General features: G+C 46.9%; 1 protein-coding gene across 7 annotated transcripts in view; it reads right to left on the minus strand.

Annotated features, from left to right (window-relative positions):
- The window catches only part of Erg (ETS transcription factor ERG), a 236,736-nt gene that overhangs the window by 89,734 nt on the left and 129,694 nt on the right, over positions 1 to 17,308 (minus strand). Inside the window, exon 1 of one of the 7 annotated variants that reach the window (XM_070030686.1) lies at positions 1,202 to 1,326. The exons of 5 other annotated variants lie outside the window; for them this stretch is intronic. In XM_070030686.1, coding sequence (XP_069886787.1) covers positions 1,202 to 1,219 — 18 coding nt within the window. In that variant the 5' untranslated portion in view covers positions 1,220 to 1,326. Of the gene's footprint in view, positions 1 to 641; positions 1,139 to 1,201; positions 1,327 to 17,308 lie in introns of those variants that run through there. One more of the 7 variants, XM_070030689.1, reaches the window with a different exon arrangement.

Genomic DNA, 17,308 nt, shown 5'->3' on the forward strand with positions numbered 1-17,308 from the left:
ATTTTGTAATAGATGTCCAAACACACACAGCGGGGTAGAAACTCAGCAGAACTTCTAAAACACGGCGAGTCTCTTCTAGTCTCCATTACAAACATTTCAAATAACAAAAATACCCACTCAAAGAAGAGCTTTTAAAACACAAGGGCTCAAGTCTGGGTAAAGCTGAATTTTCCTAAGCTTTTCAAATTAACGGAATCCTTGACATGACTGAATAAATGCCTCTTACTTTGACCAAGTAAAACAAAACAACACAAAAACTAAAGTCACACAACAAATACCACCTTCCTTTTCCTCCTCTGAAGATCTGCTTCATTTTTCTCATTTCTGTCAATATTGCCGAGGCCTGGTGGCCTGGAAGGTGTTAGAGTACAGAGCCACCCCCTCACCCTCTCAGCTGTTGCCTAGGTTTTTTATTTTTACTGTGGCTTCATTTCCAACAATTAGCCCTAGAAGGATTTACCTCTGTGCTAAACTCCCTGTAGCATCCACTACAACCATCCACAAGCAAACTCGCCAGAGCACAGAGAACCGACTGGCTACTGCTTCCCAAACCCAACATCTCCAGGAAAAAGATCTTACAGCTCGAAGAGGAGTAGGTATTTTTATTAACAGATCAACAGCATGCCAACACCCCAAGTTACCACCGTTTTGAGTTATAAGAAAGCTCCGTTCTCAGCATGGCGGTCCCACAAATCAAGCCAGCGTTTGCCATGTCCCAGCGGCAATGGCTATATGCGGAGTGTCTCTTCCCATCCACGGGGACCGGCTGGGCTTCCTGGCCTAGGGATTCTCTGAAGAGCATCCGAACGTTCAACACAGGCCGGCCCGTCTGTTCCCAGGCCCCTGCCCTCCAGCCTCTGAACGCTGTGGCCTTGGATCAGAACCGTGTCTTGGTACCATTAAGGAGAAGAAAAGAATCTGAAAACTCAGAAGCGCTCCACCAAGCCTTTGAGAAATAATCCACAACCCTCAACAGTGAATTTAGAAACCCCCATTTTTTTCTGAGTTTGAAGTTTTTAAGCCTTGCGGATGGTTGGAGTAGGAAAAAGGAAATTTACTAGGCAGTGCAAAGGAAATCTTGTTGTCCTCTATTGTGGTAGGGGGTGTTGCCCAACCCTAACTTATCTGCCTTGATAAAGGAAGCCAAAGAAAGCGCAAGAAGAACAAGATTTGGTCAAACGTAAAGAAACCCTCTTCTTACCTTAATAGTGCTGGCCATAATGCAATCAAGTTTATTGATCGTTAATAAATGTTAATAATAATTATTGCTTCTCTCTGACCAGAAAGTAGTTTTGATGAGGTTGTTTAGAGCGGATGAGATTGTGCTAAGTCTGGGAAATGAAGTCAGCCAATGGCAGGAAGAGGTTTCTATTGGTCCTGGCTGCCCAGCCCGAAGAAACAGGATATTTGGGAGTGGAGAGATAAGAGCCTCTGAAAACAATGTTGTTTTTCTTGATGATATGTGGCCAAGAGATTTTTTTCATTTTTTTTTTAAAAAAAGGTACCAATTGCCTGGAAGTGGGCTGTCACAGCAGGTGGCGGGGGTTGACACGCTACAGCAGACACAGAGGACACAGATGGGGGACTCTGCTCAGCACTACCGCAGCCTGGGCGCCAGCCCTTTCAGCCCACTTCTCCCCAGAAATGCCGCCGGGCCAGGACAGAAGCCCCCAGTTACCTTCCCCTCGAGGGACACTCAGCCCTCCTTTCATGTGACCACATTGCGGTCATGAGCAATAAGGCCATTTGCTGGCTACTTCTGATCAGTCTTCATCATTGGACCTCTTAACCGAACATTCTAGAAGCACTCCATCTTGTCCTTCCAAAGGCATGCTTGCTCCATGAATTTTTTTTTAATGAGTTGAGAACTCAGAATCTAGAATCAAAGTAACCTAAAAAAAAAACATTTTTTTTAAAATTAACAAACCTGTCAACATCTTGCTTTTGAATATTTCTCTGTAGGACCAAAAAACACAACTATTTTAGAATGCCAGTGAGCGAGCGGATCCCATCGGACAAAATAGAGATGGGACGGATCCCAAAGCCGTCTGGCCAGCCAGAGTGGAAGTTCGAGCCACACTCAGTAAGTGCACCAGCTGCAAGGTCAGGGCCAGGGGGCTGTGTCCTTCTTCAAGGAAGTGGAGCCAGTGCAGGCCCAGCCATCCTTAGAGGATTGTAGGCCTTTTATTACTCATTGGCAGGAAATTACTCGTTCTCTGGAAGAAATACCATGTGAATGCAGCCACAAGAGCGCGGGACCTGTACAGAGGTGCGGTCTCAGCGGGGAAGGGTGGCAGAGGTGGGTGGTTAGTGACGGGTTCAGTGTTTGTTCAGACTTTGGGCCTGTGTCAGGGCTCTTTCTCTGTCTTTATCGCCCCCTGTCACATTCCCTTGTGTTGGGACAGATGGTTTAGGAAAAGGAAGAGAGAAAGGAGGAAGAGGTGGTAGCAGCAAGAAGAGAAAGAAGGAGAAGGTAAAACAGAAGAAAGCAAAAGGGCACTGCCAAGCAAAGGCAGTGATCTGAGTTCAAACCCCAGTACCACCGAAACAAGAAATAACAATTAATTAACTCACTAAATGCAACTTTTACCTTTAGTTAAAAAAGAAGAAGAAAGAAAAACCATACCGTAAGAACTCTCACTCTGTCTAAAGGTCTGAACCTGGTAAGTTCTCAGCACCTACATGTGTTGATTTCCGCTCTTTTCATCTCTGAACAATGAATAAGATGGCCAGCTGATTAAAACTGTGCTTTCCCTAGAATTTCAAAGTCTTGAGTTGTTTTATCTGGGCAGCTTCCACCAGAATTCAGGAGTGCTAAGAAGAATTAAAAAAAAAAAAAACTTAAAAGACCTCTTGAGGGTCTGGGAGGTTGGCTCAGTGGTAGAGTGCTTGCCTCGCATGCATGAGGCCCTGGGTTCGATTCTTCAGCTCCACATAAGCAAAACAAAAAACAAAAAAACGGAAGTGATGCTTTGGCTCAAGTGGTAGGGTGCTAGCTTTGAACTGAAGAGCTGAGGGACAGCGGCCAGGTCCAGAGTTCAAGACCCACAACCAAAAAAAAAAAAAAGGCCTCTTGCGCTCCATAAGACAGAGTAAAACAGCAACAACTCCATTAAGCAGGAACCTGGCAGCGCACTGTGGCCAGAGCCTGGCTTTACACAAGATGAGCCCCCTAGTAAGCAAACAGCCAGGCAGAAGCTGTGCATGGTGCAGCCTCTCTGCTATGTCCTGGTTCTGACCTAGCCTGACCTGTGCTCCTTGACCCAGCCCCGACCTGTGCCCAGTACAAGGGCTTCAGCATGGTTGACAATCTGCCCTTGACTTCCTAGTTCTTGCCCAACCCAAATCCAACAGTTGATAGTGACACACTAAGGCACCTTCATTCTCAAAATACTTCCAAACTCACAGTGACAAGCTCACAAACTTACTAGTGACAAGGCAACATAGCCTTGCAGCCCTTTTGCTGGTTACCTTGTTACATATATATAATTCTTTGCTTTATATCTCTCAAATCTAGGTGTTTTCTTACTCCCATATTTATGTATCATATGTGCATCTTTATCCTTCAGCTAATAAAATACTGTTTTATTAGACACTAACTTCCAGGCTTGGGTACTCATAAAAAGAAACTTGATGCTATCCTTTGGTGTCTTCCCTAATGATTTTATCTATACACAGTATCTTTGAAAATATACAGCATGATCAGATGGAATGGTAATGTTGGGATCATGATATAAACCATATTAAATTTTTTAAACTTTTTTTTTTTGGTCGGTCGTGGGGCTTGAACTCTGGGCCTGGGTGCTGTCCCTCAGCTCTTCAGCACAAGGCGGGAGCTCTACCACTTGAGCCACAGCACCACTTCCAGTTTTCTAGTGGTTTATTGGAGATAAGTCTCTCACAAACTTTCCTGCCTGCTGGCTTTGAACCAAGATCCTCAGATCTCAGCCTCCTGAGTAGCTAGGATGATAGGCGTGAGCCATTGGTACCCGGCTAAAAAAACTTTAAGAACAGAAGCCTTCCTTATTTTGGTTTTTTGGTTTGTCATTTTAATCTCCCTGATTTCTAAGGACAAACACTTCCAGGACTTCTTTCATCTTCAAAGAATAATTTCTAATGTCGACACTATCATATCAGGGCTCCAGTTGGGTAATTGCTGAATATTTAATGATAAAGGTTTTTTTTAATAAAAGAAAAACAATACAATTGGCCCCTGGTAGCCTGAGGTACCGCTGATAATTAGCCCCTAGGGAGACTCAGCTGAAGGCCAGTCACTCCGTCCTTCCTAGACTGTCACCCAGAGTCTGCGCCCCGGCGACCAGGGTGGAGTGCCTGTCCACCAGAGCTGCCCCTCAGCCCAGCAGGTCTGATATGGGGACAATGGAGCAGATGGCCTCCACTCTGGGACCGTTCCAACCGGATCCTAGCAGGACAGGGTCCTGTTTGCTGCCTTTGACATACAGGGCAGCGAGCTGGACCAAAATGGCCCACATTGGGGGGAAGGGGGAGGATGGCCTGTGGATGGCATGGTGAATAAATTCCCGCTGGCCGATATGTATCACAAGATCACCAGGAATTCACCAAATCCCTTCCCAAGTCTGTTCGTAGTGTACTCCACACAGCAAGGGAAAGAAGGGTCAACACAAAGACCATCGGCGGACTGGAACAATGAAAGCAGCCCAACCAGGAATTTGTTGGAGAGCCATGCGTTTGTGTTTCCTGAAGGCTCAGCCGGAGTTCCTGGCTGCCTCCTCCTGCCCTTGCCTGTGGAGAATGGGGGGAAGGGAGTGGGCTGGGGCTCACTGGTGATGCAGCTCTAGGAAATGATGTACATGATCACGGCGAAACGAGGGAACGTCTCAACGGGAGAACCGTGACCTAACTCCTCCCCCCACCACCGTTACAGGCACACGCTGCCGCCGACAGCACCACAGAAGATGGATTGCTCAGGCACACGGAAAACTGCTCTGCCTGGTGAATTTAAAATCAAAGAAAAGGCCGGCGCTGGTGGCTCATACCTGTAATCCTAACTACTCAAGAGGCTGAGACCTGAAGATCACAGTTCAAAGCCAGCCCACCAAGAAAGATCGTGAGATGCTTATCGCCAATAAACTTCCAAAAAGTTGAAATTGGAGCTGTGGCTCAAATGGGAAAGTGCCAACTTTGAGCATAAAAGCTCAGAAATAATGCCCAGGCCCTGAGTCAGGCCCTTGGACTGGTACACGTACCCTTGCACACACGTGCGTGTACGCACGTACATACACACACACACATATCCCCTTCCAAAGGAGAAATTCTGACAGACCTATGTAGTTACAAAGGAAAAGCGAAATAAAAACACTAGTTGGTTCTACACCAGAATACTACAGGTAAAGTTTTCTCCCTTGCTTTTCCCTCCTCCATTCTTTCACTTGTACTTTCAAAACAACTTGTAAGAAGCATAAACGCTATTTTAATGTAATCGATATAGAGTTCAAGTGGCCTGTCTTGTTTTTTGTGAAAATGTGAAAGACGCAGGCATGTTCTACGGAACGCGTGGCACGTGCACCCCTCAGTCCCATGGCCTTTGTGTGCACACTTGAAAACGTGCACACATCTGTCAGCAATGAGACAGAATCGCTCATCAAAGCGCACACGGGCTAGGAGGCACTCCTGGGTTTTGAGGGGGCCATCAGCCCAACTGACATCAATCCATGCTCTGGACACCACAGTCTGCCCTGCCTGTGCCAGGAACACAACGTTCACTGAGGAGGGGGCAGATCTCCCCTCACCCACCGCCCCCATCCCAGCCACAGAGATGCCCACGTCAGTCCACCCGAATTCCACACTCGAGAAACTCAGAGCCTGGAGCTGACCCGTGACATAATCCAGGCTTCTTGAGGGCAAAACAATAGGAGAAAAATGCTGTACATTGTCCCTAAGATGACACACAGATGTTAAAAATGCAGGGTGTTCAGGGTGTTCAGGAGAGCATCACAAGAAGGATGGCCCAGGGATTTCTGCCAGGGACGTGCCTGGGCCTGGAGATAAGAATCACGCATCTGCAGCTGCCCCACAATGGAAAACTACAGCTTGCTGGCAGAGGAACTTCATTCCGCCTCTGTCAATGGAGAACTTGCTGGAGAGCACGTGTGGCTCCCAGCATGCTCAGGGCTCAAGGTCTCCGGCTCCACTCTGGCTAAGGACTGCTGTCATGCCACTGGGTGAGAGAGAGAGAGAGAGTGTGTGTGTGTGTGTGTGTGTGTGTGTGTGTGTGTGTGTGTCAATCTCCAGCTGCTTATTAAGAAACAGTCCAATTACAACTTAAATAGCTATTGCTTCAACACTTTCTCTGAGTGGTTCATTTGTTCTTCGGCTTTGGGGTTGATTTGAACTAATCTAACCCGAGGAAATTGTTATCACATTACTAAATCCTCAACTTCTCAACACCCCCGTTGCAACTTCCTTCATTCCGGTTCAGTTCTACGTGGACTGCAGTGAAGCAACGGTTTCAAGAAGCCCAATTGCACAAACAGCCCACACCCGCTCCAGCACAGGCCAACCTGGCTCCTCCCTGACCGGCAACCCCTCAGCGTGGGGGAGACCAAACCAACGTCGGGGTCCCCCAGCAGAGAGGAGAGGAATTACTCTGACACAAGAGTTTACCTTAAAACATTAAAACAACTTGTAAATTTCCTGATTCAGTGATCACGCCCATGGTTGCAATCTGTGGACACAACGCGCATGTCCAGGTCATTAACGGTGTCACGGGGCGTGTGAGCGCAGGTGCTATCTAGAGTCGTCCTTCCATTGCTGGCTAGCTCAAGACCTGGTCTGCCCGAAAGGCACCAAATTTGAGGGCCCACACCTACGGGCACCTTGAAGACGTTATCTGGGGCTGATGGAATTAACTTCAGTCTTTACCAGTCATCAGAAGTTTAAATGGCTTTTTGAAAGTTTATTAATATGGAGCATGATTATAACTGGGGGACTGTTTGGAGGGATGAAGCGTGGAAGAGAAGAATGGGAGGGAGCACATGGAGATGCATGGCATCTGTGGGTGAGGAATTTCACTGAGAGCCCCTGAACAGCAGGTGTGGGGAGATGGGGAAAAAGAGAGCAGTAAAAGAGAGCAGAGTGCCTGCTGCTCGCGTCCATAATCCCAGCTACTCAGAAGGCCAGGCTGGAGGAGTACAGCGTTAACCTTGAATGAAAAAGCTCAGGGACAGCATTCAGATCCTGAGTTCAAGCCCCAGGACCAGCACAAGAAGAAAGGGCCAGGGGAGAGAAGAGAAAGAGAGAGAAAAAATAATAATAAAGTAACCTGATTAAAATTTGCACATGTAAATTTAAAAAGAAATGAATGGCAGGCCGTAGAACACGGTGGGTACCAGCTATAGCAGGAAGAGGAGCGTGAGTGAGGCAGACTATGGTCTGAGCACTTTATATCCACGCCTGAGAACAAAATGAAACCTCTTGAATTCTATTTTAGAAGGAAAGAGGGTCCAGTGTACACATGTGTGGAAATATTGCAATAAATCCCCCAAGTACAATTAATAGATGCTAATATGTTTTTTAAAGCCAGCATACATCAGCCAGCATACACCCACGTTTGCGGTGGCAACAGGCGCCAATAGGCAAGTAATGGAATCAACCTAGGTGCCAAGCATAAGAGAAATTAATAAGAAAATGGAGTATTATTCAGCCATCAAAAGGGAGGAAATAATGTCAGGTGCAGGAAAAAGGATGCCAACTATAGATCAAATCATCATCTTAAGAAAAGTAAGTCAGAGTTAGAAAGTCAAATATGCATTTTTTCTCTTATCTTGAAACTAGATTTTAAAATAGGCATGACAGGAGAGTCGGTACTTTTTTGGGAGGAAGATGGCATCCAGTGTGGGGGAGGGGACAGGAGAGGGGCATGCCAAAGCACTTTCTATCCACAGATGAAAAATGTCCCAAGGAAATCCATTATTTGCATGAGTGCATGCTAATGGGGAGGCTGAAATAAGAAAACAGCACATCTTCCCCATGAGATGCCCAGCATCCCAGCTACTGGGAGACAGAAGTCAGGAGGATGGCAATTTGAGGTCACCATGCATGGAATGCTCATGAGACACCCTCCCCCTGTCATCTCAACAAATAAATGCTAGCATGCACCTGAGCTCCCAACCACTTGAGAAGCTATAAATAGGAGCATCAGGGTCCAGGCCACCTGTAGACAAGACCTCATCTGACATATCAGTAAAGCTGGAGGTATGGGTCAAGGTGCAGAGTACTCCAAGCAGAGGCTTGAGTAAGAACCTCAGTACCACCAAGGAAGGAAGGATGAAGCCAAGTCAGAAAAAAAACATTATCCCTAAATTCATGTGTCGCTGTCAGGATTATCCCCATGCTAGGCCCTCGAGGCCCCTGTAGGTGCCCAGTGAACTCCCTCCCTGCTCTGCTTTACAGCCACCTCCCCCCTCCCCTGCCCACAGGCAGGACCCACGGGATGCCAGCGGCTGACGTCCAGGGAGAGCCGTCCTTCTCCAGTTCACCCACATCAGCACTGCTCCATCCTGTTTGGATAAAGGCCGGAGCTGGATGGAGGCTGAGTGCTGGGCTCGTGTGTTGTCTTCTGCACTCCGTGGGTGTGGGCTGGGCCGTGGAGAGGGGGGCTGGAGAGGGGGGCTGGAAAGGGGGGCTGAGGGGTCAGCCTCTTTTACAGAGGCTTGCTTCTTCCCCAATGTCCTGCCTGCGATGGTCTAGAGGACAGATCATGGTTTTCCTGTTGTGCCTGGTTGATGCTATTCTCGTCCTCTATTTACAACGACAAAAATATCCCTGCCTGGAGAATTTTAGGCATCAACTACCTGTGGCCCAAATCCATTTATTCGCCAGCCAGAAGCCAGACCTTTGGCGGGACTAACCGATGCGATGCGGGGAACCTTGCCACAAGAGGGCGCTGGAAGTCCCTCTTCGAGGCCGCAGAGAGCGGGACTCCAGGGCCAAGGGATGCTACTACCCCACAAAGCCCAACCCTTCTAACAGGGACGTCATTTTTAGAAAGTCCAAATTGCGCATCCTCACAGAAAGGAAATGGACAAGGAAGGAAATGGGGAGCAAGGACAAGTCATACACGTCTGCCCACAAAACCCACAGCCAGGGTGACCCTGGGCCGTGGACATCGTATAATTACTCTCCACCCCCTCCCTGCCTCTCCATCTGTGAGAGGAGTCTCGTGGATTGTTCTGTTAGGGCTGTGATCCTCAGATCTTAGTCCAGGCTCCAGCCACCAGCACCCAGCTACCTTCACTGTTTTTGTAAAAAGGGGTAGAGTGTATCAGATTATGCTTATAGTCAGCAACTTACAAAGTGTGCCTATATGCACACATACATATATACATATATTTAGCTCATGTACCTGGATGTGCATTTGTGTATATATGTGTATGTATATACATATTATATGAATGTCTGTATACCTATGTATGAGCTCTGTGAACTAAAAGCTTTAAAGCTTTGAGAGTAGCTTTATTATACAGTTGCACTCACCTTTACGCCACCAAAATGCCAAACACATAGCTAGACGCAGTCCTTGGCAAGAACCCAGACAATTCCTGCGCCCTCTCCTGCTCCTCCCCCTCGCTTGGCCCTGTTTCCTGTTTCCCCCAGCTCTGGCTGCTGGGTCAGTGGGTGAGGGTTTGTTTGCGTCCACACCACCCGAGTCAGGGCCGTGTGCAGAGCGCGGGAGCGGGCACTCAGGCAGGGTGAGCTGGGATCAGTCACCCTGCGTCTCCAGCACATGTGCCAGCAGGACAGTCTCCTCACCCATCTCCACAGCAAGCTAAGTCGGGCAGTGTCCATGGGCGGGCTGCATCTCTTCAAGTGCAGTGTCACTGGTGTGTGTCCATGGACAGCTGGGTGTGAGCTCACCCCACCCGGATGGCTCAGAGTCACATGAATGAGTGAATGAATAAATGAGGGAATAAAAGAATGGATGCATGCATGAGAGAATCAAGGAATAGATGAATGAGTAGGTGAATGAGGGAATGAATGAATCAGGGAGTGAATGAATGAGGGAATGAAGGAAGGGTGAATGAATGAGGGAATGGATGAATGAATGAATGAAGGAATGAGCACAGGCACAGCCCAGGATGCCAGGGAAGGCTGCATCTCTGGCTAGTCCCAGAGCCCTTCACGGTCCCAAAGTCTGATGTGAACTGGGGGCTCCCCTGATGGGGAGAAGGCTTGTGACAGGCCAGCCATGTCCCATCTGGGCAGCTGTGGTCAGCTGACGTGGGGGCCAGTGTCAGCTGAAGCCACGCCCCCGTTCCCTAGCTCCATTATAGACAGAATGTGCCTGGCATCTGGGCCATTTGCTTCCCAGCTGTGGACTCAGGAGCCTGGAGCAGACGGCCTGGCTCTTTCTCCACAGACTGCCACCAAGTCTGGAAAACAAGAGGACATCTAAAGTCGTGTCACTTGTGCATCAAATCTCTCTTTCAATCTCTGTACACACACACACACACACACACACACACACACACACACACACACACACACGATCGACTTTAAAAAAAAAAAAAAAAACATGAGAGAGGGAGGGAGAGCAGCTTCTCTGCCACTCCTCCCCTTTCTCCAGGAAGCCCGTGGCTCCCTGTCTGAGCCTCCCGCCCTTGGCTGGAGCTGAGCTTTTTGGAGCCAGGGTCTTGCGTGGGAAGACAGGGGCACCACCGGGCCCAGGCCCATCTTCTCAATTGCAAAGGAAAAGAAAAAAAATTGACAGCACCATGGGTCCATTTCCCTCTGACTGCAAGCGAGAAGAGCCAGGAGGCGGAGCTCTGCCCGCACTGCACCATCGTTGCTTCAACCAACCAAAACTTGGAAGGGAAGAAGTTATACTGAAAATGAGATATTCCTTATCACAAGCTCTTCTTCCAACTAAGCAAGAGCAGCATTCCTTGCTGTACCAGACTGCTTGCCCCTAGCAACCCCAAAATATTCCCCTATGCTGGAACTCTATCTCTGCCTTTGTCTGTCTAGGTGTCTGTCTGCCTGCCTACCTGTCTCCCCACCCCCCGCCCCGCCCTTTCCCTCTTCCTCTTCCTCTTCCTCTTCCTCTTCCTCTTCCTCTTCCTCTTCCTCTTCCTCTCCCTCTCTCCCTCTCCTTCTCTCCCTCTCTTTCTTTGCTTCTCTCTCTCTGCCTCTCCTGTACTAAGGTTTAAACTCAGAACCTTGTACTTAACTTGCTTTCCTGGCTGACCCTCTACCACTTGAGCCACACTTCTAGCCATGACTTTTTGCTTTTTGCTGACTAATTAGTGGTGGAGTCTCACAGAAAGAAAAATCATGATCCTCTAGATCTCAGCCTCCTAAGTAGCTAGGATTATAGATGTGAGCCACCAGTGCCTGGGTGAAACCATTTTCATTTATGAATATTTTCTCAATTTTAAGTAGAATGAATATAAATAAAAGAGGAAAATCCTTGATATAGAAATTATTCTAGAATTCCAAAACAAAAAATATTAACCCTTCAACACTAAATTCAAAGTTATATTTTTACAAAATCCAAGAGAACTACTTTAATATAAAATCAAACATAAGGTTGTTTCATACACTAGATACATATTTTTCCTTAAGGTACAGGTAGATACATGAAGGTACAGAGATGAACACTAGCTAGTGTGTGTGTGTGTGTGTGTGTGTGTGTGTGTGTGTGTGTGTGTGTGTGTGTGTGTGTGTGTGTGTGTGGTGGTGGTGGTGGTGGTGGTGGTGGTGGTCGTGGGGCCTGAACTCTGGGCCTGGGCGCTGTCCCTCAGCTCTTCAGCTCAAGGCTAGCGCTCTAGCCACAATGCCATGTCCAGCTTTTTCTATGTATGTGGTGCTGAGGAATTGAACCCAGGGCCTCATGCCTACAAGACAAGCACTCTACCACTGAGCTACATTCCCAGCCCCACCAGCTGGTTTTTAATATCTACAAACACAGCATTGGCACATCCAGGCTGCCCTTGGGACTTGCTGATTCTAGGCTGACAGATTTATATGCACTCATGTCTCTATCTGGGAACAAATGAGACTGGTCAGTTGTTCTGTTTCACTGTCAGCCTGTGGATGGTGTGTACATGTAGGGTATGATACCATTAACAGACTGCTTAGAAAGACCATCAAAGTTACCAACCAGGTGTAAGACCTATCCCTGGGCACTATTGCCTGGAACTTTCTTTGTTGTGTAGGCTGAGGTGAAACATCACAGGCAGTTTGCTGTATCCTATCTCCATCTCCTATGGACCAATACCAACAACCAACACCGTGTGTATGCATTGCCTGAGGGGAGGACAAATTGCACCAGTTGAAAACTAATGAATACAACAATGTGTATATATACACATACACATACATATACATACACACACAGTCTCACACTACATATGTGTGTAGAAGTGTATATATATAGGTATTATGTAAGTAATATAATATACATATTACACATATGTTGCGTAGTCTCTATATATCATATGCAGTAAAATAGATATTATCATATTTATCGCACACATAATGAAAGACTATCTGCCATCTCATAGTGTGTTGTCATACCATGTTTTGCTGCATAGTGCTTTGCTGTATAGTGATATTGCTGCATGGTGTTTTGCTGCATAGTGTTTTGCTGCATGGTGTATTACTGCATAATATATTTCTGGGTGAGGTGTGCCAAACCACTACATAAACAAACAGGGCTTGCAAACTAAGCCTCCTGACCAACAGGGGGGAAGAGAAAAATCAGAATGAGTACTTCACCAGAGTTTGCTATCTATAAATCCATTAAATGCACATTTAAAGCATGGGCATGAAAATCGGGGTATTATACCTGATACATTGGGCCTATCCAGATAGCAAAAATGAAGAAGTTCAATATTTTACAGCATGAACAGGAACATTATTTTTTTGCCAGTCCTGGGGCTTGAACTCAGGACCTGGACACTGTCCCTGAGCTTTTTTTGCTCAAGGCTAGCATTCTACCACTTGAGCCACAGCGCCACATCTGGCTTTTTCGGTGTAGGTAGTACTGAAACATCAAACCCAAGGCTTCATGCATGCTAGGCAAGCACTCTACCACTAAGCCACATTCCCATTGTGGAACATTCTTATTCTAGAAATTCATCTTTTCAAAACAGTCACAAGACAGGCACTGATGGTCCAGGCCTGTTATCCTCACTACTCAATGGGCTAAGATTTGAGGGTCACCATTCAAAGCCTGCCTGGGCAGACAAATCCCCAAAACTCTTCAATCAACATAAAGCCAGAAGTGGAGGTGTGGCTCAAGTGGTAAAACACCAGCCTGGAGCAGAAAAAGCTAAGGGGAAATGCAAGTCACTCTGAGTTCAAGCCCCAGGACTGGCACATACATACATTTTGGTAAAATCTAGTTAATTAAAAGATATAAAATAAGATTTGTACTTTTTTTCAAAACATATGTGAGGATTGATTTCTGAAGTAAGGGTCTTCACAAAATATGCATTTTGGATTCTGTTTTCTTACCATACCTATACATTTACTAATAAAAGGTTTTGTCATAATTCATAAACAATTGGAAAGATGAATTACATTGGTATTGTAAGATGAGGCTATCATAAATTAAATATCCACACATGATCAGATTCTCCTGTTTTGCAATATGACAAATGATTGTATAAAATTACAATCAATTAAAGCTATTTGAAAGCTATAAAATGGATTTTTTTTCCATAACTGCTGTACTGGCCAAGTTAAAATACTCCAATTATTTTAAATGATCAGTTTACAGCATGAATCAGGCATATGAAAATATTTCATTTTAATTGAGCAATTACCTACCATGTAGCTTCCTATTACAATACGAAAGTTTGATTCCAAATTTGGCCAATGTATTTCCCAAGGTCCAGTAAAAGGGTCTCATGACTCAATTCCAGACGTGGCCCAGGGGGGAGAGCGAGTTTCTGCTCCTTTCCCAGATTTCTCAGAGCAGGCTGCTGCCTCTATGTGACACTTTGGGGGGGAACCAGAGCTATCTGGCTCTGACAAGCCATTCGGACACTCGTAGTGGAAACTCAACACAGAGGAACAAGCATTTGCTCTATGAAACGCAGCCTCCTGGGCGTCCACTTGGTTGCTTTCAGTTGCTCCACACAGAGCCGGGCAGTCAGGCCTTGTGTGGGAGGGAGAAATCTGGCTCTGAAAAAGTGATTTATCAAAGGAGGCTCTATGTCTGGGAAAGGCCACTTTTCCACTCAAAAAAAAATTCATTTTATGAAGTGACATTGCATCACCCACCCCCAGATCCCTCCCCAAAGACTAAATTGTGCCTTTTTCTTTTTCTTTCTTTCTTTTTTTTTTTGTCCTGAGGATGGAACTCAGGTCCTTACTGGTGCTAGCCTGGTCCTCTATTACTGAGACCCATTGTCTGCCCTGCCCTATAGTTCTTAAAAACCACATAGAGGTGGCCAGGAGGGCATGCTAAAAACAAACAAACAAACAAAAACGAGACAATGTTTTCTAAGCAAGCCCTGCCTGGGCATCGGGTATTTTAAATTACCCCCCATAATTGATTGTCTGTGGCAAATCAACGATTCCGTGTGACATCACCACGGCTTGCCACAGCACACAGAGGGAGCAGCTGGGGTGATGGGTTTCACAGGACCCCAAGTCTCCACTGCCAATGACACCCTCATGAGCATCCCTCACTAACCTCTCTCGGGAAATACTCAGGAAAAAAAACCTGAGATCTGCTGTTTTCTGTTCCACGTAGCAGCGAGAGCCATTGGTTATTGTAATGATGATGCGCACGTCACCCATGAGTCAGAACCGCTGGGAAGGCTTCCTGTCCATCAGCCATTCAGGGTTCCTTCTGTTCCATTTCCCAGACGAGGCCGGCACAGCTTACACAGGCCCCAGCCTGCGCTCAGTGCCGGAGAGGGAGACGCGGAGCCTAGGGGACACCCGGCCCCTCTGACCCGGAAGCTCACCATGGACTTGAACCACCTCGCTGAGCTGCCATCCTGGGAAGAACGTTCTGGATCAGATGCCCATCCCTTTCCCCATTGTAATTTCTGCTCCATTTCTAGTCTTCCGTTCAGCTGCTTACCTTCTTCCAACCCATTTGCCCCTGGGTTCCAAGGTTATTTCATGTGCAAACGATCAACAGAGGAAAGGACAGAAGTCCATCCATAGGGTTCCAAAAGCGCCATCTGCCAGGAATTCAGTGGGCAAGCCGGAGGAGTGCAGGCATCGCCCGCCAGGGCCTGGACGGCCTCTCAGGAGCCTCTACCCCATCTCAAAACACAGGTCTGCCCCTCCTGCTCTCCCCCACACACGGCTCTGGTGTCCAAAGTCTGGGCTGGGCTTTAAAGGACATTTTGTTTGTGTAGGTGTTCCAGGACTTGAAATCAAAGCGGCAGAATTAGAAAATTAATCCAATTTTCTTTCATTTATTTTGTTAGTTCATACCTCTAGGAGCCATATTTTGGAAGGCAGCATCCAACCCTATCATTTACCCATCAAAGCTCTCTCTGGAGTCTGGAGAGCGAAGCCGAGCGAGACAGTGCCACTGCCAGCCCCATGCTACGCCCCAGTCTGGAAGGAAGATGGAATGCGATGTTTGACCTCCACTCGTAGGTAATCAGAGTGTCAAAAATCAAACTTACGATGCTTAAATCAGCTGCCAACACCAGGAGTCTCTTGGGCTCGGATGTCTCTAAACAGAATAAATTCAACCATGACACCAAGTGACGGAAAGCCCTGGACTCCTGGGCTGGCAGTAGTAAGACAACCGCTGTGGCTAGGAAAGGCATGGCGATCTCCTCCGGCACCCATCCGCCATCCTCCCAGGGGCGACATGAAGTCTGCTAAGCCAAAGGGCCTTCAGTCACCAGGCTCTGAGTAAAGCTCCCACAGAGGGACAGGCAATCAAAGCTTAGGATTTCTTCACACAGATAGAAAAGACAGGAACCACTGGCACCCATTTCCAGAGGCAGAAACATTGCCCTTCATTTTAGAAACATTTAAAGCTCTAGAAGAAGAGTTCCCAACTTAACCTGAGCACCAGGGACTGACAGAGCTCCAGCACGCCCTGCCCAAGGATCCAGGAACCGCCACAGGATCAGCAAAGCATCGGCGGCTCATGCCTGTAATCCCAGCTACTCAGGAGGTCGAGATAGAGAGGATTGTGTTCCAACGCCAGTTTGGGGCATACAAGTTTTCTAGATTCCATTTCCAAGCTAGCCAACAAAAAGCAGAGTTGAAGGCATGGTTCAGAGGGCAGTTGTGGGGGCAGGCATAAGATTCGAAGGTGTAAACTGCCGAGGTTTGCAGAAGAGGGGATTTGGGGTGTCCCGTTGTGGTCTGTGTGATGGCAGTATGGGGGCCACTCACAGGAGCAGGCTGCCCTGTCCCCTGGCAAATGGATGAAAGAGAGGAACCCCATATGAAGGAGCAAACACTCCCTAATGAACTAAATCCCATGGAAACAGGAATTCAGAGCTAGAGGTCATTAGCAAACAAAATTCTGTTCTGCACAACTCTGTGTCTTTCTCCCCATGTGATCCTCAGAAAGTCTATCTCTAGAATTTTCTCTAAGTCAATCAGCTGTATCTAAAACAATCAGAAGAGGCGGAAGAGGCCTATGGGAACATATGAGTCTTTACTGTGTCAGAGCAGAGAGTCTGACTGTCATCAGTGTAAACCCAGGATTCCATCGATAAAGAATAAGATATTGAACAAAACAGAAAGCAAAACACTTAACATTTCTGGTCATCTGTAACCTTCATTCCAACTTTTCTAGTCATTTTAAACATTCATATGATGCACATGATATATACGTTTGTAACGTATTTGCTAATGTATCGATTGTGTACTAGTCTGCCTATTAAATGTTACTTTTAGAATTAAAAAAAGAATGAAAAGCACAGATGTAAAATTTTCTTCAAACATGGGAGAATATAAAATCGAATAGCACCGGGGGAAAGGTAATAGGAAAGTAACAGGACCTAAGGGCACGCCCTATCTGTGTGAAAGCAGCACACTGAAAGCCCCCACGATAGACGTTTAACATGCGCCAATACAAAGAGATTTCAACAGCAGGATGACCCAAACCATAATCGAGAGGTAGGAATAGGCCCACATGAACATGTTTATTGAAGGAAAGAAAAGTGGTCTCCAAAGAAAGAATTGGGGGGGGGGGGGGAAATGCACGTTAGGCATTTGGATCAAAGCCCTGGCAATTGGGAAGACCTTAGTTCTGGATGTCAGGGGGAAGAGAAGGTGGCTCAGAGAATTTTCCCCATTTGTAAGCAGTCCAGCAACTACTTCTAGG

Source organism: Dipodomys merriami, unplaced genomic scaffold (assembly GCF_024711535.1).
Source record: "Dipodomys merriami isolate MVZ:Mamm:240054 unplaced genomic scaffold, mDipMer1.0.p SCAF_2, whole genome shotgun sequence".
NCBI classification, from domain to species: domain Eukaryota; kingdom Metazoa; phylum Chordata; class Mammalia; order Rodentia; family Heteromyidae; genus Dipodomys; species Dipodomys merriami.